We start from the raw sequence: 21,642 nt of genomic DNA, 5'->3' as shown, positions 1-21,642 counted from the left end.
CATGTAATGGCCAACATGAAGTTCAGATAAGTTCCATTTATTTTATAGAAACCCGAAAAGCGAAAGACTTTAAATCTATTTAATACACCACATCTATTTAAACACCACAAATGGCTATCATTGCTGAAAAATCAACCAAAAATTCAGTATTTTTTACATTATTTTAACGTCTCTAAACATTAAATCAACGCAAAAAATGACAGTTACTTGCTGAATAGTCTACTCCCAGACAACAAATCAACCGTTTTTAACATTGATTCAAGTTTAACATTGCAGACGTTCAATCAATGTAAAAAACGGTTGATTTGTTGTCTGGACAAAGATAGTTATATCTCTTGTTCTTCGAAGAACTGTCTTCTCAGCAAGTTCATCTTATCAATCATGAAAGTTGGAAATACTGACACAGGAAATAAATTCTCTCAGCTCCTTGCATTGAATAAGAAAACCTTGAGAGGCATTGCATAAGGATTTAACTATTTGTAGGTGCGCTAGGTCGCTAGTTGTCTGTGTTCATGAATGCTCGTGTATACCAAGTATGAGAACATTAAGATCATAACAGTGATGAATGCAAACCCAGCTAGAACTATCATTTCCAACGGATGTTGGCTTCTGCAACAAAAACAACACAATTTACTTGTAAGTGCAACGATAACGCTGAATGTGGCGCTCTACGCAGCAGACTTACCAACAGACAATTTCAATTAGCGTATCGCTTAATGACTCAATTGCAACTAGAGAAGATCTCGTACACTGCCACAGTCAACACCAGTGGTTCACAACCTTTCTTGTCCCAGATACCGCTTTTCAAAAAAAAAAAAAAAAATTGATGAACCACGTTGTTTCGGCGACACCCCAAGAAGGTCATTTGTCGAAACGGGGTTGCACATACGTCTGTCGGTGTCAGTCCTTTTCCACTTAACGAATATCTCTTAGTTTGCACACTCAACCAAACTACTCGTTTAATTTGAACAACTAAAAACTGAGTGGGGACTAGTAGCGGATTTAGAAAACCATTTTCAAAGCCAGTTTGTGACAAACTTGTTCAGTCTTAATCTGATGATTCATCTGCTATTGATGTCCCATCTGTGGACCTTCAACAATTTCAGGTAGTCCATCTGGACCACGTTGAGAATCACTGCTCTACGCGATAGGCTAACATCCTTTTCTAAATAACTGCTCTATTTTTTAGGTTTAGTTTTAAAATGGTTTGCAACTTTTTTAGCATCGAAATGCCGTTTTAACTAATGGTGAAGTTCATAGAAACATTAGGCCATCTCAGAGTTAATGAACAGTACTGTAGTTTGATGAAAGAAAAATGCACCTCCAATTTTGAACGAGAAAGCAATAAGTTACTTACATTGTAGGGGTTTTGAGTAGGTACAGAATTAATTTCGTGGAAAGATTGCAGTGGCTGAAAAGTTTAAACGAAAAAGTAAGTGAATGTAAAGCGACTGTTTTGAAAATCTTTCTTCTGAGACTGAGAAACTCATTTAAAAGCTTAATCACGGCAGTTTCACACACTTGTAAAGGCTTTTTAAACCAATGAACTACTGACGCAGGCCCAGTCACCGAGATAGATAAAGTGGAGTTTTCGATTCTTGATATATTGTTGTCTGCGAATTATTCTTTCCACTAGGTCAGTGTTTCTCAACCTTTTTTGGCCCAACGCCCCCTTCATAAACTGGAAAAATGTTACCGCCCCCCAACAAAAACGATTAATTACGAAAAGCGAATATAAAAGAACAAAAGAACGAAAGAAACGAAAGCGAAAAAAAACAAAAGAACGAATATAATACTACAAAAGTGCTCAATGCCATGCAAAAAGCCAAGCAGAGCAAATTACATCAAATATAGGCTAGTTACCAGTCTTTAAAACCCTTACAGCCTGTTTTACCCTAAAAGGGGGATCATCAGAAGGTCCTTATTCAAATAGAATTCTATTTCTATTAGAATAAGGACCTTTTGATGATCCCCTTTTTAGGGTGAAACAGGCTGTAAGGACTAAGGGTTTTAAAGACTAGTAACTATATTTGATGAAAAGCAAATATATATTTGCGAGCATGAAAACAGTAGGCCTATAGACCTACTGGTAGTCAGTGTGAACCTTGGACTTGGTGAGAAAGTGCCAGTTTCTGCACATTCGGTGTAAAGTCAGTGAGAAACATTCGAAGATCACCTCTTATGGATATGTCAAGTGGGTTTCGCAGTTTGGTATGTAGCATTGTAGCAGAACAACACAGCTGAATACCTTTTCCACCAGGTATGAGGTAGGAAATGCTACCACAAAGATAGAATCTCTTTGATGAAATCGTTACGCTGGGCGGTAGATGGGTTCAACCAGAATGTCCCCTAATAATCAAAACGCCCCCCCCCCCCTAAAGCCGAAGTAATCATACCGTCCCCAGGCCTCGAAATTCGTTTTTGTTGACGGCGGACAAACGTGTCCGGTCTGAGCAGCTATCTCGGCGGACAAACTAAGTCTCACGGAAGACACACCAGTTTTAGCGTCGATCGTCATGTTCAGTCACTTTATCTTGATAATTCTTCGCCATTCGAAAACTATAGCTACGGTTTAGAAGGCTTTTTGAAATTTCAGCGAAGTCACTCTGAAAGGCTTTCATCAGACCTGTGCGCTTGAATAGTCAAAGCGCCGTGTAGATGTTAAAGGGATACTAAAGGAAAAACCTGACTTGGCGATTGTACACGTTCTTTGTGTTTAACATGCTACCATAAAACGATTTTCAATAAAATTTTGTCCCAGTGCGGTCTGATCAGCATTCCGCGCGTGCTTTTGTCAGAGCTTTTAAAACGGGAATGGGCGTGAGCAGCGAAGCGTGCGACTGTACAGTCTACGTCACTATTGACTAGTAATCAGCTGATAGGGCAATAGTTTTTACTGGGCGATTTAACTGTAGGCTATATATCAGTATGTACATCAAAACATCAGATTTCAACATCAAAACATCAGACAATTTGCTCAAACATCAGATCTGATGTTAAAACATCAGATGTGGTAACGTGGCTTTTGTTATTGCTGTCGATAGTGACGTGTTCTCGAGCAGTGTTTCCACTTTTTGGTCATTTTGAAAAAATTAAAACATTGGACTTTGGACCTTGCCAGTGCCATTGAAAACAATTTTTTTTCGGTAATTTTTTTTAAAATGTATTCTTGAATGTTCAGTTTACGCATTTTAATACTTAATTCCCGTTTGAAAATTTCATTGAGTATGCCTTTAATACGCCGCACAACTGATTAACTTCCACCAAACGAGATCGTGTGGCTTCTTGCGTCACAATGCTCTGGGCACGAGTCGGAAAACTCCTACATAAACGCCACTATTTTCTGCTGTGCAAAGTTTAATTAGGCTTTTTTTCTTAAGGTTTATTTTTGCGTGTCTTGTGAGCGAAAGTGAATTTTCCCTGGGCGTTTTCTTTCGTACTGTAATACCAAAACTTAACAAATTTTGCTGCATCTTCCTGCAATATAGCCTACTCGTATAATTTCATTTTGTAACCAACCTTGCCTTATCAATATTAATAGATCAAAGCCAGACATTGTGACGTAAAACTTGAACTAAGTTGTGCGTGATTAATGAAGAAGTACCGGTATTCCCATCGATTCTTAGCGAAAAATTCGCCTTTGTTACGCTGATCATTGTCATCAATCGTTGAAGCAACGTAAAAATCGAAAGTTTTCCTTCGTGAATGGAAGCTAAGAGATACAGTATTTACAATTTCTAGATGCGCGGGAAATTATATTCTCGCAACAAATGTTTGTTCTATGCAATGACGATTTGTATCGCTAGTTCCTGTGTTATTTCTCGGCGGACAAATATGACCGATCTAGATGGTACTTCCCGCGGACATCACATGCTGTCCGCCGTGAATTTCGAGGCCTGCGTCCTCCCACAAAGTCAAAACGCCCCCTGGGGGGCGGTACCGCCCCCGTTGAGAACCACTGCACTAGGTGAAGCTGAACGGAGAACAGTTCCTGAAGAGTCCAGCTCACAAACTAGTTGAAACTGGCTGAAACCTGCCAACTAAGCGATGACTTTCGAAGTTATTTTCAGACCGCCTATAAAATATACATTATCTTACACAACTACCTTTTGCTGAGGAGCTCAACGTCAAAGATAAGCACATCTTTCCACGGTAGTTTTGGTTCGGTCACATAGGGTGAATCAGTATAAGTAAACGAGAGGTTGCCAATCCACATGTTTGGATCATAACGATCAATTCTACATGGGCATGCACTGTAGCAAAAAAATAGGACTGCTAAATGATAAAATTTATGATTTTCTACCCAATTAATGATGGGAGCTCCCGCATGCAGCGATATAATAAATCTTCAGTTACCTGAAGCTTACAAGAGATCGTCGCTCGTGTTCAAAAACCCACTCAAGACTCAATGCGCTACATGGTGTTTAGGCATTTCTCGTGTTATTTTTTTCGGCTTTTGCAAGACACATTCATAAAAATGGAGCAGATTGAAAGCAACACATTAAATCACACTCAGCCTGGTTGGTGCCATGCAATATGGTGGTACTTCAAACCACACACGTGTTACTGTGGTAACACAAACGCCACAACATCTCAGAATTTGTGAAGCGATAGGATTTAGGCTTGAGAAACATTCTCTTGATTTTGGTCACCGTCTCCTCTTATGCTGGCAAATATGACGTTTGTACTCAATTTACGTTACACAGTATCAATGTTTGTCCCTCTTAACGACATCATAAGCTACTATACTTAAACCGCCCTAATGGTGCAACAAATAACCTAGCCAAAGTACATTGCGGTGTAATACAGAAAAAAGTAGCATGAAACGTTTTAAGCAGAAGTTTAAATATATGAAAAATCGTACTAGCATGAAATACCTTAAAGGTGTCTGTAATATTATTGACGATGCATTGAGTGGATGAAAATGCTCGCACAGAAAGCAATCCTGAAACACAGAGAACACACAATTGGTGATGGTGGCAAGTTTTCACCAAACATATTAAAGTTTAAATGATTCGACTTTGATGTTACAATTCTTCACTTTTCTAATAAGTTAAGGGTAAAATTTAAAATTGCACTGCTGGTCACGTCAGTATCAGTACTCATGTATGCAGTCTAGCTATGAGTTCATTTTTAAACAAACATTTTCCTGCCGATAACATAAGAGGTAAAATTATTCGTCAGCAGAATGATTAGAATTTAGTTACAGTTCTCATTAACCCGACCAACTTCATTCCGTCAAATAACACCGGTTTAAAGAGGTTGCCCGATTATTGGAATAGAAAGGAAAGGATTGAAATATCTTCCAAAACGCCTGCGTTTGCATATTCAATATTCATGTCGGATGGCGAGAAATCCCAATCACAGAAGTTCCTATCAATAAGGTGTGACTGTGTCTTTTCAGTCAAAACATGGCCCATCTATCTTCAAATGCATTTGCCTACATTTACAGTGAAAGCAGCAGCCCTCGAATGAGCAACGTGAAACGGTGCAATCGCCTAGTTTTCAACGGCAAAATTTACCTTAAACAAACACTTACTTTTAACATGAGGTTTCTGTTTATCAATTCAAACCCAGTCGCGCTGTTAACCTCGGTCAGCCTAACGTCATCAGTGGCAGCACGCGAGTTCCCGTCAGCAGTGTGTATCTCAACGAGCGGATAGAATGTGTATGGATGTGGTATGCGGTAATGGCACGCTGGAAACATTTGTAATGGTGAATAAGGGATTGTTTAAATGCAAAAGTGAAAAGAATATAGGCTTACTTTCGTCGCAAACGTATCCGAAACTAAAAACACACCAAACTGCTATGTGATATATTAGCATAGCGCATAGAATGAACAATGAAACGTGAGGCAGAATTAACAGTCAACACACAAAAGTTTTCACTCCCAAGCAGACGCAGTTGTAGAATAGTTGAAACGTAACTTGCCTATCTTATCATAATCTCCAAGGTAGAAGCCCAGCAACGGATCGTTCTGAGGCAAATTGCATTGCTCTGGTGCATCTGTACTGCAGATAAGCATGGAGCTTAAACAAAGATTAAAGACTACAAGGGAAGTTTACTATACATAAAAAAATTTCTTAGTTATTTTGTTCATGGCTACAATTGTTGACAAATGAGTAGAATTTCAGTTGCAGCAAATTTTCTTACACTACGTTATCATTCACATTAAACATCGCTCTTACGTATATTATCCACTCTACACGCTAAAAAAAACAAACATACTGACAAAGAAAACACAAAAATGCACATAAACTTACAATCCTTGTCTTATTCTGACATGCATCCCATCAGGACAGGTTATGTTGATGTACAAAACCTTAAGAATAAACAAGACATAAAAGATAAAAGAGCTTATAAAGCATCAAAAAATCTCGCTAACCCATTGCACCGTTGGAAGAAGTGACATGTTTTCGTTTTGTGAAAACCGAAGTCACTTACAAAAAGTTTGAATTCACTGCTTTGGAAGTTCGTTTTATTAAACAACTATTTCTACTGGTTCCTCGGGAAGACCTAGACTGGAAGCTAAAGTAACTGAATATTTTACGAATGAAATGCTTAAGCCAGTGGTTCTTAACGGAGTCCCTGAGGACCTCAATGAAAAATCTGTAGCTCTCATAAAGAATGGTGTTTGCTCTTTTATCATGCTCTTCTTTTGTACGTCGTGCATACCAAAGGTCTGCAAACCAATATCTTTAGCAACAAAAGTTCCCGGGGTTTCAAAGAATATAACCCCATGGCTTATAGGCTAAATGAACATCTGCAGTGGTGAACAGTTGATAAGATGCTGAATGGATAATGATAGGAAACATTTGAAACGAACATCTTTGTGGGAATCAGAACAACGCACTAACAGGCGAATATTATTTAAACGAGTCGGCAAACTTCTTTGTCAATTAAAAATATTATCATCTCAATGCAGTTTGTTGCAGCAACCCACCTCATTTGCCGGAAGCAAACACGTAGGCCTGGTCGAGTCCTGGGCGAGAGACATATCGACCTCAAACACAGCAATGCCATTGTCACAAGTGAGGCCACTGTCGGTACATGCTCCTTGAAGGAAGCCACGAAAATTCTGCAACATCGACAAAGTGTAAGGCAGGGAAATCAAGAGTATACCGGGAAGGGCAACTTAAACCATCTTGGTTCTGCGAGTAGGGTGCGTTATACAAAAGTGATGCCAGATTTTGCCTTGAGAGAGTGGACATTCATTTGTTGAGAATATTGAAGAGTACTTGCGTGGTTATCATCTGAGATGAGTTGGACATCTTGAACGAATGGATAAAAACGATTTGACAAAGCGAGTTTGGAATAAGGTAGTGACAGGAAAAATGAGAAAACGTTACGTTTATTTGGGCAATGGCACAAAATAGTTTGGGAAACATTGATCTAAAAGTAATCTATTAGCAACTCATCAATCAGGTTTAAACCTAGATACGGTACAAAAACACTCGAGATAACTGTCTTACGTTGCTTAAATACGAAATGATAGAGAAATCCTAAACGTTTGCTATTTTTATTTCTTTTATCATTTTAAATGCCGTGGTGTTGCCAAATTTCGTCTGCTTAGCAACAATACTAAACCACTCGCCTGTGTTCTCAATAAAGGTCTTCCTGGGATGACGTAGGTAGATACAAAGACTGTCATGTTTCTCATCAGTACAAGATCATGGAAAAACGTAAAGATGGACAACCCCACAACAGTTGAAGCAGGATGTGTGAACGAAACATTAATCTTCAAGCAACACATAAAAAATATTTTCAACTGAAGTCGCCTACCCCCTTCGCTCCTTCTTCAAATGTTGTGTATAAATTTAGTTGTTTGCGTGACGCAAACCAGACATACACTGGTATGTCAACCAGACATTTGTTGACAAGGGCCGGGGAGCACTTAAACCCAAACTTAACAACCAAAAGTGCAATTAAAGAGCACATCGCCTCTTGTGAAACGTGCACTGACAATGTCTCGATCGAACAATTTAAAATCATCTCTCGAGGCAGATCTGAATTTCAGACTAAGATCATGGAAGCCTTAAGAATCAAACGTAATAATCCGTCTCTCAACCGGCAGTTATTCGCTTGTGGCTCATCGTTCCTTTTGTGTATGTTCTAATTGTTTGTCAAATGCCTGCAGTTTACACCTCATGTGATCTGTTTTCCACCGTATAATTTACTTGTAATCATTCCTGTGTCACTCATTCAGTTGTGCTTTTCAGTCTGGAGTGTCGTTAGTATACAGTTACAGTGCAAAGTAAAATTTACCTTACAATTTTCATTTTATGTATAATATTGCAGATATGTAATTTCTGATGAGGACACACGTACGTGTCGAAAACGTTAGAGTTTATTTTTAATTATGTTATATTTGTGTAATGTGTATGTAATACATCATGTTAAACCCGCTGAAGTTACTTTGTTTTATTTCCCTATGGTTCAACAAAGCAAACTCTCTACCAAAGCTTTATCAACACATAAAAGTACGTTATCAAACTATCATTTTAAGAGTAACACCTGATAATGACGTTTCTGGGCAAACGATTGTAGAATTGCCAGCGATAGACACCGCGCTGCGGCTTTTACGGTGAAGAACTGTTTTTATTTGGATCGACAACGCAGTGAGCACAAAATAATTGAAGCGGCGAGAAGAACACAATAAACATAGCCAGGTCAGAGACTTTAAAAAACTGGCCTGCCACACCCCGTGGCAAAGGGTGCGGCGATGTATCCTAGAGGGCAGGGGCGGATCCAGAGGGGGGCGATTGGGGCGATCGCCCCCCCTAAAACCTAAGAAAGTAGCTTTATTCTTTATTTATAGGCTATGTGTACGATGAGGAAAACAACATATCGAAAGCAATGCTGAATAAGTCTTTCGCCATGTTCAAAGATTAGGTTAGGCTAAGGTAGGCCATAATAATAACTATAGTAGGCTATAAGGATATTGTTTCGTCACAGAGTCTAATGACCGAACGAAATTACTAAAATTTAAAAAGTTTCTAAACTTTTTGCCGGCACTACAGACAGTGCAGAGCATAGCGATAAATCCCTTAGCCTAGATAGATTGGTTAACAGAGCAGGTTATTGGTAACTTTGGCGGTCAGACGTGGAACTAAAACCATTGGAATTCTACCTTGAAATTGCATCTAGAAACAGCAAAGTTCAATTTTTTTTCAATGAGACTTTAGCATCTTGTCACCTAACATCATTGCTACCACGAAATTGCTCAAGTAGCCTATCGACCCGATAGCATTGACAAAAGTCATTTGCAATGCCTACAATGACTTGCTACGTCATATATACAGTGTGGAATCTGCTCTACGTTCAGAGATCCAACTATGGAAGGAGAAGTGACAAATATAACTGTTCCGGCGACTGCTGCAGTCTTACCGATGACTGCGGAAGAAGCTTTACAACAGTGTGATGAAGATGTGTACACAATCGTACACTCTCTTCTAAAAATACTATTAACCTTGCCAGTCAGCGTAGCATCAGCCGAAAGAAACTTTTCATCTCTTCGGTCGTTGAAAACCTGGCTGAGGAACAACATCGGCGAGGAAAGACTGAATGGATTGGTCTTACTATACCAGCATCGGGACATTTTAATTGACACAGACTCTGTGATAACAGTAGAAACCGCAAATACCTTCTGTTATGGTTAGTTTCTTTCTTTGTCTGCTGCAGCGATCGTGCATCACACGTTTTAAGGAGGACTATATCCTTTGGTCGTCATTTCACTATGTTTAACTGCCATTCTATAGTTTTAATGTACAAATTGTAGTGTTTCGCTGGTCCAAAATAAAAATTTACAATCGAAAGCTAGCCTATAGTGGCGATTCTACGGGGTGGAGCATAACCCAGTGTTTTGACATGGCCCCCACTTTTGTTGCTCATTATGTTGAATGTATGCATAACCTTTCCTCATTGCTCTTTATAACAATTCAAAACTTGTCAGAGGAATAAAACCTCGAAGTTATACAGTAAGTCTATACCAACCTCAAGTCAATGTCTGTATCAATATTATGCTGTGACCTTGGGAAGATAGAATTACCTGTTATTATCTTTCCGTGGTCAATTTTTAAATTGCTGTGAAACAATCAAGAGTGAAACCTTCAGTCTCAACTATAAATGCGGCTAGGTTGTTCAGGCTTCAACTTGACATTGCAAGAGCATATCAGCTCTTCATCCCTCCCTTTGTCAAACAACAGCATTGTAAAGGGTTTTTTAAGTTATAGAATTTCTCATAATTTGTGTTCAAAATGCTTTCGGAACGCACCAAATTTGATTTAAATATTCTAGGGGAGACCCCCGTCGTTGTTTGTGCGGGCTGATCACTTTCCTGAATGTCAATGACATCGCCCCCCCCTAACGTTAATACCTGGATCCGCCCCTGCTAGAGGGAGATCCACCAGCTTAGATAAGTCGCGTGGGCCAGGCTGGAAAGTCTAGATACCTGTATGAGGAAACTGCGGATCGAAACACTGCCAATTCTGCCACAGACTATCGACCACCGGCTTTACCAGTCCGTTTACTCTTATCTTTAAGTAAAGAAAAAAAAGCCAATAATTCCTGATAATTCTTGTTAAAAAAAGACGTCAAAATATAAAGTATTACCAGTATCTCTTGGCCAACGTATTCCAAATTCACAACATTTCCGTCTTGGTTAAAGATAGTGGAATGGTAGTTAGAGTAATCACAAAAGGTGTTGTTGTCCCCAGATCTGTGTAACGCAGAATATACCTCCTTGTAAAGTGGATACATCTGAAAGGCAAAAAAACAACACGCAAACACAATTGGATTATTACAGAAACTTAACCCATGCCTACCTGGAGATACAGTCAGATTTGTCACATTTTACAATTTTTGGCAACTGCTGTTCATTGTTCAACTGAAATGTGCTAAAATTCATATATCTTTTCACTTTTTACTGCTTTCCCTAGATGACCAAATGGTTTTAATTTACAACATCTTCATGTATTGAAAAATAGGGAGAGTTTGAGTTTGGTCCAACGTCAATTGCCGTAGTAGGCAGTACTCTAACAGTCTAATCGCATTATCTAAAAAATACATTTTTAAAATGCTCACTACTTTCTGCAGGCGACAGAGGCTGTTATAACATTACCAGGCAGCAAAGGATGAAAAAATCTGACTTTAAGCCAGGGGTCACCAACCTTTTTTGCATGCGGGCCACTTTGACACTAAGGAAAGCTGTGGCAGGCCGCACTAATAAAACGTTAGGTAGGTTGACTCTTATGCTAGAAAAGAACGCATTTCGTACCCAGTATCCAGCGTTACATGTTGTTGATATTTATCTTACAATACCGCAGCGACAAAATTAGTCGAACAACGCTACCGCCAGGCCAACCTCAGTTGACAACACTTTTGATTTCTTTAACAATGTCTAATAAACGAGGTCACTTGTTTTGCGCACTTATAACGAGGCGAGCGGTTTCATCAGAATATTCATCGCCAAGCAAGAGTGGTGTTGTCACTTCGTTTCACAAATGATATCTTGTAATTAATAGTTTCAGTAAACAAGGAAATATTTGACACATCGCAATACAGGCAACAATAGTGATCTGCAAACATATCAGCGAAAATACGCTCCAATAACAGGGAGAAAGAAACCAGGCACCATGAAACAAACGCTTGTGGAAATCACCGGAAAAACGTTTCTATGGTAACTCATGAACAGCGTTCCCTCTAAAAATGCCATGAGTTGGTTTTTCATCCTTTTTGTGAGAGTCGATAAAACTGTCTTTCTTTGATTATTATTAGACAACTGTCACTTCCGATGCTTATCAGCATGGCAAGAATTGTTGATTTACAACATTTTTGCAGTAGGCGACTAAGCTAAATATTTTTCGACTGCCCGGAAGCATAATAATTAATAATTCCACTTTGTACGCGTTTCAATCAACCACTGGGACAGTGTGGCTGTACAATGGACATCGCATTGGAATAACTTTAAGCAACCCCCACCTAGAACTACAATCTGATTGGTCGGTCGGTGGAATCGTGTGCAAAGCGAAAATATGCTTCCCGGAAAGTATTTTTTGCCTTCATGCTCTTGAATGAATGAACTATTCAAGAAAAGTATTTTTGGTTATACTTGTACGCTGATGCCTTCCGCGGGCCGCACATAATAGCGTGCCGGACCGCCGGTTGGTGACCCCTGCTTTAAGCAATCGAGCACTTGAGGAACAACGGACAATACCTACAAAAGCATGCAAAATTCGACAAATCAAACCGTACCGTACCCTTAAGTAGCCTAGTTACATCCAACACAAAGCATGCATACCTCTTGCTTAAAAGAACCATTGCTCCAGGAAATTCGTATCACTTCGTCATCAGCGTGGCGAAATTTATAAACATAATCGCTGGTATTGAATTCAACTTTTGTTAAGTTTACAAGGCTTGTTGATTTTCCACTCCCATACAATAATGCATGGTCATTCGCTTCAATTAAATACTTGGTTTTATCTAAAAAATATTCTGTTAAGTTGAAACAAAACGCAAGTATAGTTCTGTATGTGTGCACAAGTGTCAACATGATACCAATTAAAACATTGCATTCAAATTACGTTATTATAAATTTAACGTTGACTAAAAATAAGACAAGATAACTTCATTTTGCTTCTAGTTTTTGCAGATGATATAATCGTCTAGGTTAGGACTACTGTTGGTCTCTGGGAAGAGGCAATGCACAGTATCACCGATAAACAAAATTTTTTTTACATGTTTTATAACAACCAGGCGATATGTAGGCTCCTGGTTCCAGGAAACATGTTTATTCGGCTACTTGTGATTTGTGAATAAATGTTCAAACCTATCTTTGTTCAAAACTGAAAAAATAGCTTACCGGATGCAACACTTTCAGCTTAATCTATGATCCATCACAGTATGAGATAAGATGATTGAAGAAAAAATAACTCACCTCGATTGAAAGCAACACTGTGCACTGAAGTTATTTCTTGAAAGGTTCCTTCAAGAAAGCCATCATTGAAATAATAGTATATGCTTGTAGAGGTCCACAAAAATACACTTAAATGAGCTGAGTTTAAAAACTCCCATTCGTATACTCCTGAAAAACAAAAAAATGAGGAAAAGCATTGAAGTGGGTGTGATTAAACTATAAATGATCAGCAATGGGTCCCATGTCGTACTGTACAATACTACCACATTATATGATATCAGTACCATTACAAGCCATCTGAATGACCACAGTAAAACCTGCTAAACGTTTGTGGTTAAACTAATATCATAGCACACAAAAAAAAGAAACATCATATTATCCAATCAAAACATCTAAATATCAACTCTAGACAAATGTACTTTATATCTCGTTGAAATAATGATCAGGCAAAACCAAATTGCCAAAGTGTGATCACTGAATTCAAGTCACTGCAAACCTCGTGATTTAACTTAAAAAATGTCAAAAACCTTTCTCTTGTTACAAGTGTTGCCAGATGTTCTTCTGATTTTCAGTGCAAGTGCTAAAATCTAGTTCAAACCTTGCATGGTACAACAAGTGGCCCAAAATCAGATAAAAAATACACAAAGTCCATATTTATGATGCTTGAGCATAAGCCTTGTTACTTACGCAACAGACGGTGCACTGGCCTCACTTGTTAATCAAAAATCGATTTTGCCATCACAGCATCCTCAGTTTGATCATGTCAAGAGCTCAAGACAGTTAATCGCTTCAAGTGGACAGTTTACTGGGTCGGTTTACAGAAACAGAAAAGTTGTATTAAACATATCAACTTATACTGGCGACTTTGACTGCTATCAAGCGAAACAGATCAACTTCCAGTCAAATTTAACGCTCACATGTTGGCATGGCCTGTATAGCGTTGCCAAGTATAGGCATGGCCTATATAGGTCGTCATGCTTGCAGCAAAGGCATGTCGTTGTGATGCTTGGCTAGGACAATTCAGTCTACGCCATGTAAATCACTTCATCTACTACTGATAACTTTTAAAATAATAATCAAAAGCAATAACATAATATAAAGCAAACCTTGAGGCAATCGGTTAGACAAATCCAAAACGGAACAAGTTAACTGCTCCTCTAATTGCCGGAACTCGCATTCAAGGATCCGGACTAAGTTCCGGTCTCGGGCCAGGATCCATAGTTTATTGAGGGAAGTTTCTAGTTTGGCCTTGACAATGATCGACTCTACCCAATAAGATTAAAATAGACATTGTCACATGTTATCTGCATCATCATTGTTAGTCTGGTTTGTTTGGTTTTAAATGTTTATCCTCGGACTGACATAGCCTTGATAGTTATTCCTGGTATTTTTGCAATTTCGCATACTTGTAGAGGCTTTGGACGAAGGGTCGGTTACCGAGATTGGCAGAGTAAAGTTTCCGATAGTTGAAATGCTGGGAAATTATTCTATACCCTAGTTGCTGCTAAATCTCCGTTCAGCATAACAGTGTGTTTCAACATCTGCATACGGTGTTGTTTAGGTGCCGAGGTGACGCACATGGAGATGATAAACACGTTGTTGTTGTTGTTGATTTTGCAAGGAGAATTATTCGAAATCGTCATTTGCTTTTAAAGGTGGGTATATACTGTATATTACATTTTTAGTCCTGAATTGCGTTACTCAAGCCCATACATCGAGAGCCGAACCACCGCCGCGTGATCTTGTCGAGTGCAAAACCCCTGAGCTAAAGGGGCGGACTGCATCTGCAATAAACTAAAAATAAGAAAACCTACCTGACAATGGTAAGCCACTTTTGATGAATTTACAAAAAACGAAAAAATGTGGGCGACTGGGTAACCTGAATATTCTTGTGGCAACTTCATCGATATCCATGTATTTCTCTCTAGAATATCTCCATATATTTCGTAATGAATAAACAGAAAGCTAGCAGACCAAGCCAGGACACTTCTACTCTCCCAAGCAAAGATATTCGTCATACTTGGATTGATCAAACATAACGGATACGAAGAAATCCCAGACAGTGAGCCACCCAAATTCTCCAATAGGGCCAGATGCTAGAAAAATAACAAAATTTCTACATAATATAGTAAGGAAATATCGGAAAAACGTATCTTTAGAACTTAAGCTTTTATGAGTGTCTATTCTCTTCATGTATCTACTCATGTATCTACTCATGTATACATGAGGATACTCATGTATCCTCATGTATCTACAGTACTGTATCTACTAAGATTTTCATTCACTTGCTCTAAAAAGTTTTTTCTAGCAGCTCAGAGAAAAACCATAGCTTGTTGAAACAATAACAGATACCAAGATATGAGGTTGAGCAAAGGAGAAACAATTAAATAACAAAAATTGATCATGTGATGAGTAGTTTGCTGAGGGACCAAAAAAAGTTACTGAACCACCCACCAGCTGAGTGCACTTTGATAAATCGGAGATTAACAAACTTGTTAAACTCTTGTTTATTTTGTAATGTCTTTTTGATTGAGAAGAAATACAATCGAAAAGCTCAGTATAAAGCTTTAATGTGTGCAATAATAATGTAATATATATACCCACCTTTAAAAGCAAATTACGATCTCCAATCTCTGCTGCGAATAATTCTCCTTGCAAAATCAGCAACAGCAACGTGTTTATCATCTCTATGTGCGTCACCTCGACACCTAAACAACACTGTGTGCAGATGATAAGTTTTTAAAAGAACAGCTTTAGGCCGTACATCGAAATAATCTCGAAAAGAAGACAGCAAAAGATATAAACACAACAGAGAAATGATGTTTTGTTGTATGTGTCACAACTTCATTCTTCATCTGTTGCATAGACGAGCGTCGATAAACCTTTTATGACGTTCTTCTTCTTCTTGCGTTCGAGGCCGCCGCAGATCACGTTGGCGCAGGCGCAGCAGCTAATGGATTGCGTGTCCATCGAGCGTTGTGAGATCCACATATCTGTCCTGGGGTCGATATACAGGAAAATGGTAGATAATGTGGTGTGCAGTCTGAGAATCTGAGCCACACGCACAAGATGGTGAATCGGCGGGACCCAATTGGAACATGTTGTTGTTGAAACGGCCAACCTCAGTCCGCAGACGATTGAGCAATGAGCACCCATTCCTTCCGAGGTAGTTCTGCTCCGGGTGGAGTGTTGGTATTGGAAGGGACTGTGAATTAAGTTGGTCTAGCAACTTTTCTGCATTCACTGCTTCAAATTTCGGAAATGTGGAAGTTGGATTTACAGATAACTGCATCATGTAGGGAAACTGCATCATGTAGGGAAAACGGGCGTCGAGATTTTTTTTACGACGTTGATGCGTAGAATTGTTTCCTTGCCTTTCAGTACACTTCTTCTAAATCTTTTTCAGGGCGATTCATCATCATCATCATAATCCATCGTCGGTTTGTTCCCCACTAGTGGGGGTGGCCGATTGTTTCCGCGCAGCAATTGTTTTAATCCCCTTTCTCCATTTCACCCTGTCCCTTGCATCTTCCTCCTTCAGTCCGACTTTTTTAAATTCATCCTTCACTTGTTGTTTCCACGTTCTTCTTGGACGACCGCGTTTCCTCTTCCCATCCACCTTTAGATCTAGTGCCTTTCTAAGAAAACTTCCTTCCTCCCTCCTTATCACATGTCCATCCATACCATCTTACTCCATTTGCCCTTGCCAGTTGGTCTATGGTCTCTTTCATCTCTAGCATAGCCAACAATTCTTCAGTCCTTTTTTCCCTTCTCGTTTTCACCCCACACATTGTTCTCACCATTGACCTTTCCGTTCTTCTCAGGATTGCCAGTTCACTCTCTCTCAATACCCATGTCTCGCTACCATATAGCATTGCAGGCCGCACACAGCTCCGATATACTTTTCCTTTCATCTTTAGTGAAAATTTTCTGCCATGCAACATTTCCCCACATTCCTTGAACTTTGATTGTTTTTCAGTTTTTATACCGTACTGTAATTCAACAGTAGGCCTGTGACGTCGGCTGCATAGCCGAGTGGTGAGAGCCTTGGTATTACACTCGAAAGGGCGTCGATTCGACACCGCTCAAGAGCATGTGTATGTGTCTTTGGCAAGACAATAAAAGGCATGCCTGAAGGAGTGAAGGTGGACACGAAAATCGACTTCCTTTGCTCTCCCGACCACTTAATCTACATCTTCAACCACCGGGCGCAAGCCTGGCAACAACAAAAAGGTGGCTAACTAGACAACAAAAAGTTGGCCAACCAATTTCTAAAAATATCGTACAAAAATTAGAAAATTGACTAAGTGATCAAACAAACTTGCTTAAGCAATAACAAAACAGTGATCGAGTTATAGAATGATGATAAACTTGCACCAGTCCTTGTTTCTTACCATAAATGTTGGCCAAACTAGTGCTTATCACCAACAAAGAAGTAGTAACAAAGTGATCAGAAGTGTAGAAGATGCCATCAGCAGTTGGTAAAACAACTCGTTCATAAGCACAAGGATGATATCTAGGTTGGCCGATAAGTTTTCTTGAGCTGGTTAGTTTGACAAACCCGAAATCTAACAAAAACATTTCGTGTTTACAAAAAGGCATAAAATATATACTTAATTAAATCCTTTTGAATTGCTGTTAGTAATTAAGTTAAGTATCCAAAGAAGGAAGAGGTGCAATGTGATTTGATGTGTGTGTAAATGTGTGTTCCAGTGTGTCCCTATATGACACGGATCACACTTTCCACTTCAATAGTTCGATCCAATTGCAGAACAAAAATTAAAATCAACCATGAATCAATGAACAAATTCCATATCGAAGATCTTTTGCTGTAATGTGGATATCGTCATACTCAATACTCATGACCACTACTATATATAAATTTATGTTGTGCACATTGCTTCAAACAACTAAGATTTGGTAGGACTGTTTATACATTGCACCTACTTTGTCCAAGTTTGCTTTGTATTGGATGACTTAATAAAACTTCAGTTGGTGCAATCCCACAGCCGAAAATTGGCAACCCTCTTTCTGCAGTTACCAGGAGGTAGGATGAGTTGGTGGGATGAACATGAGGTATGGTAATATTCCACGTACTGGACACGGGGTTGTAAAGGGATGAAACTTAATAAAGTAAAATATAAAGTGTAAAGTCAATGATAAAATGGGAATTTAAACAAAATGATATTTGCATTGGCCACCTATTGAAAGAAAAGATAAAAGTGTGTAGATGAATTAACAATCTATGCTGCACAACTGGAGGCTGAGTGAACATGAAGGGTGTCCGATATCTGATTTCGATTTCCATAAAAAATTAGCTTTGCAAGCAGAGAGATTGGCTAACGGCAAAATATTTTGAACCACCAATTAGAAAAGTGCACAGATTAGCAATGGACAAAATTCGTAAAGAAGATGACAATCATTTGACCAACTCAATCATCATTTTTTGCAGTAGTTATATTTTCATGAAGTACAAAATATATGTCCATCGTCTGAAGCCAAAAGGTTAACATACATATATAGTTGGGTTATAACGAAAAGCTCCAATGCAATGTATAAGGAAGTTGAAGTTTTCAGTGAAAAAATTAGCATAAACCTTGAAAGAAAGTAACCACAAATCATATACCACCAATTGTTTTGAACACTAACTATTCTCAAGCTTCCTGCCAAATACGTCTATTAGCACTGGATTTTCTCCTCTTGAGTGCAACATTCTATTGACAATCTCTAAAGACATTTCATTCATCTCACTTGAGGAGTTCGACAACGAACTAACTGAAATCTAAAAACAAATTCAATACATACAGTTTTGAAAAGCATTTATATGAGCATGTTTAAAACTGAAACTTCATTGATCTAAAAATTAGAATGTGCTTACCTTATTTGCTTTAATGATATTGAATCACATAATCATAACAGTTTGTTGAAGACACTTTTTCAAACAATGACTTACTTGTACACCAAGCCAAAACATTTATAGTACAAATATTTTCAAATCACAGAATTTATAAAATGATTCAGATACATACTTGAAAAATAACATAGTGTGCAAAAACATCTACTTGTGATGAATTGACAACAGAAGTTGTAACTGACCAATAATAACAATATGAAGTTTCGCTAATTCTGATGGTCATTTCATTGTCATCGCAGTTAACACAGCTTCCCTGCATATTTATAATAAACGTGTGAGTTGTAGTGTAAAATCCAGGAAAAACATTTAAAAAAAACTTGCAACATTACCAGCTCTGAAGTCAAACTTATGCAGAATGCACATAACTATACATATGCAGAGTTATCAACTGCAGAGCTACATTGAAGCAATGCATGAAAAGAGAGAACTCATTGACTGTACATGTTATTGTTGAACTTTACAGTATCCCAACCAGGTTGAAAGCAATAAATCATTGACAGTTTTTACCGTTATGAATGCAATTTCATATTTTCCACTTCCAGGACATATCAAAATGTTGGCATCTTTAATTATACACAGCCTGGCTGGGTCCATATTGAGTGATAAAAAATTAATATTAGAGTTGTTTAGGGTTTGCAGAACTATCACTTCTCGTCCAGAAATGTAGTATCTTTCAATACGACTCTGAGTAGGAAAATGCAATGAAGATACTCCAGATGAAAGAGTAAATCTGAAATTATAAGCAAATAAATTTTACCTCTTTACCAAATTTCAAATTGATACAAAAGTTTTTAATTTGGGAAACTTTGAGTTTCAATTTTCAATTTATATGTGTACAATGTCGTGTATATTATATTGTTTATGCAGAAACTTAGGCACATCGTTAGTCAGCACTATTTCTTACAATGGTCTCCATGTTGTAGTCAATGGTCTCTATGTCAATGGCCTGACTAGCATTAAAAACTGAAGCGCAACAAAGCAATTAAATTTAAAAACATTGATGTAAAAGTTGTGAAAAAGAAATTATTGCGATGACATAACTTACATTTTTAAATTTGATATTATTAATTATCATTGTTTTACTATTGCCGATAACTAGTTTTTTTTCATTTCTTTTTTTTGTACTTATTGTACTTTTTCCATATTTATTATACACAGTAAAATATTGCATGTCGGGACAACTTGACTTTGATAACCGCATGGATTGTTCAGTGCCTCCATATCAATAAAAGTAATACTAGGGCGATTTTTTGTCACTAAAATTACTTTTTTTTTGGTTGAACCAATTAACAAAAGAAATGTATTACCAAAATTTCATGGTAGTGAGGTCAATATTTAAAAAGTTATAAATTTACTGAAAGTCACTTTTTGTACTTTTAGGTTACTTTTCATTAGGGTGGAGTGAAAATTTTTTTTCTCGCTTTCGCTTTCTTCCCAATTAAATGAACTCTTTAGTTTTGTCTATAGATCAACTCTGCAGAATACTAACTACATTTCTCATTAAAGTACTTATCACTTCCACAAAACAAAGGAGAATTAGAAAACTGTGTTTTCTTAATGAATGCCAAAATAAGGAGAGCGACTGACTCAAAGACTAATATGTCTCTTCGCTGCTTCCTGCTTGTCTGTTGTGTTACACCTGTGATCGCATTGCACTGTATGTTGTCGCAATAGACACAAAATAAAACATGAATATTATTATAATAGAAGTAATACTCCCCCTGGACTGACATGCAGAAGAAAAAACTAAAATCCATAACCTATTCAATAGTGCAAAGTTGCTGATGTAAATTTGAAATAACAAGACACTAGGCCACACATGACACTGATAAAATGCATTGATTTCCTCACCTCCAATTTCCACTAATACTTTGTAACACACAATAGAAACATAAAATTAGAAAAAAAAAGTTCATCTTGTCCGTCGTTACTCTGACTTTACTTGGCTAACATAAGTCAGAAAGAATGAAATTACATCAACAATTTTTATTTTTAAAGTCCATGAAGTGACTAAAACATGTATAATATATAAAAAAAAAATCAAATTTTATGGTTTTGTTTTTATAAGCCATATTATATAAGGTACAAAAAACAATCTACAAAATTAATATGAAATAGAATTGTCTAAATTTCTTTAAACTGGGATAAACTATAAGGCTTATAAGTGTACCAGATGGCTACAAACTACGATTACACACTTTATTTATACTATAGGCTGCCTGAGTTTTTTTTTTATATGTGGGTGCAATATAAACTATGTTTGTCATCCCCTGATGATGGCAGGCCTCGAAATATCCGGCGGTCATGACCTCCGGAATGACCTCGAATGTCTGCCGAAGCCGACTCATTGGTCGGTCATAAATGACCGCCGCAAAATTCTTGACAAAAATAGAGCTAATGCAGCAAAAACATATTTTAAATTTGAATTGTTACAATTGTTTGTTTAACGCGAACAAATACGGAGCTGAAACAATAATAGTACAGGCAATTGCTTTAAAGATCACATTAGAGTGGCGTGGTTAACGAGCTGATTGCAAAAGTAGTCATTTTTACATCATTTCAACGCCTTGTAATGTTGCCTTGAAATAAAGTTGTCTGAATTTTTCCGCAGGATATGTATTCTAATTTTAACAATGAGGATTATTGCGTCACATTGATCGTTTGTTAAAAAGAAACGTCACAGAGAAGCAAGTCTCAGCTGGGCTCCGCACGTGCTTAGGCGAATGTGGCGACCTTATTCACGCTGATACTGATAGAAATAGAATTTCTGCACAGAAAGGAGGGTGTTAGACACATGATTTTGTGCAAAATCTAC

At 37.9% G+C, this 21,642-nt stretch overlaps 1 protein-coding gene across 4 annotated transcripts; it reads right to left on the bottom strand.

The window, feature by feature from the left end:
• On the bottom strand, positions 1–20,818 carry LOC145778786 (uncharacterized). Of its 4 annotated transcripts, XM_082590366.1 has the most exons (21): positions 20,679–20,815; positions 19,335–19,557; positions 18,943–19,080; positions 18,563–18,695; positions 17,861–18,037; positions 17,308–17,481; positions 15,518–15,621; positions 14,793–15,009; positions 14,020–14,178; positions 12,935–13,081; positions 12,299–12,480; positions 10,612–10,758; positions 7,595–7,738; positions 6,944–7,078; positions 6,264–6,322; positions 5,932–6,011; positions 5,540–5,697; positions 4,878–4,945; positions 4,107–4,253; positions 1,358–1,411; positions 1–609 (listed from the first exon to the last, which is right to left on the bottom strand). In XM_082590366.1, exons 1-21 carry the CDS (start codon positions 20,741–20,743, stop codon positions 489–491), a joined length of 2,832 nt encoding a protein of 943 aa, XP_082446492.1. In that variant the 5' UTR covers positions 20,744–20,815; the 3' UTR covers positions 1–488. The 4 variants fall into 4 exon arrangements, with proteins under 4 accessions (XP_082446492.1, XP_082446493.1, XP_082446494.1 ...); XM_082590367.1 differs by lacking the exon at positions 7,595–7,738; XM_082590368.1 differs by lacking the exons at positions 19,335–19,557; positions 20,679–20,815 and having other exon boundaries at positions 19,010–19,075.
• Between the last annotated feature and the right edge of the window lie 824 nt (positions 20,819–21,642).

This window comes from Aplidium turbinatum, chromosome 10 (assembly GCF_918807975.1).
Source record: "Aplidium turbinatum chromosome 10, kaAplTurb1.1, whole genome shotgun sequence".
Taxonomy (NCBI): Eukaryota; Metazoa; Chordata; class Ascidiacea; order Aplousobranchia; family Polyclinidae; genus Aplidium; species Aplidium turbinatum.
The sequence above is the reverse complement of the archived record's forward strand: the minus strand, read 5'-3'. Positions and strand labels throughout refer to the sequence as shown.

Excerpts from the sequence above, each read along its gene's own strand:
- LOC145778786 (XM_082590366.1), bottom strand. The coding sequence starts at position 20,743 with ATGAACTTTTTTTTTCTAATTTTATGTTTCTATTGTGTGTTACAAAGT. Across the intron at positions 12,481-12,934 it reads CAGTGTTGCTTTCAATCGAG|ATAAAACCAAGTATTTAATT; the intron begins GTGAGTTATTTT and ends AATATTTTTTAG. Across the intron at positions 6,012-6,263 it reads GTCAGAATAAGACAAGGATT|TACAGATGCACCAGAGCAAT; the intron begins GTAAGTTTATGT and ends GCTTATCTGCAG.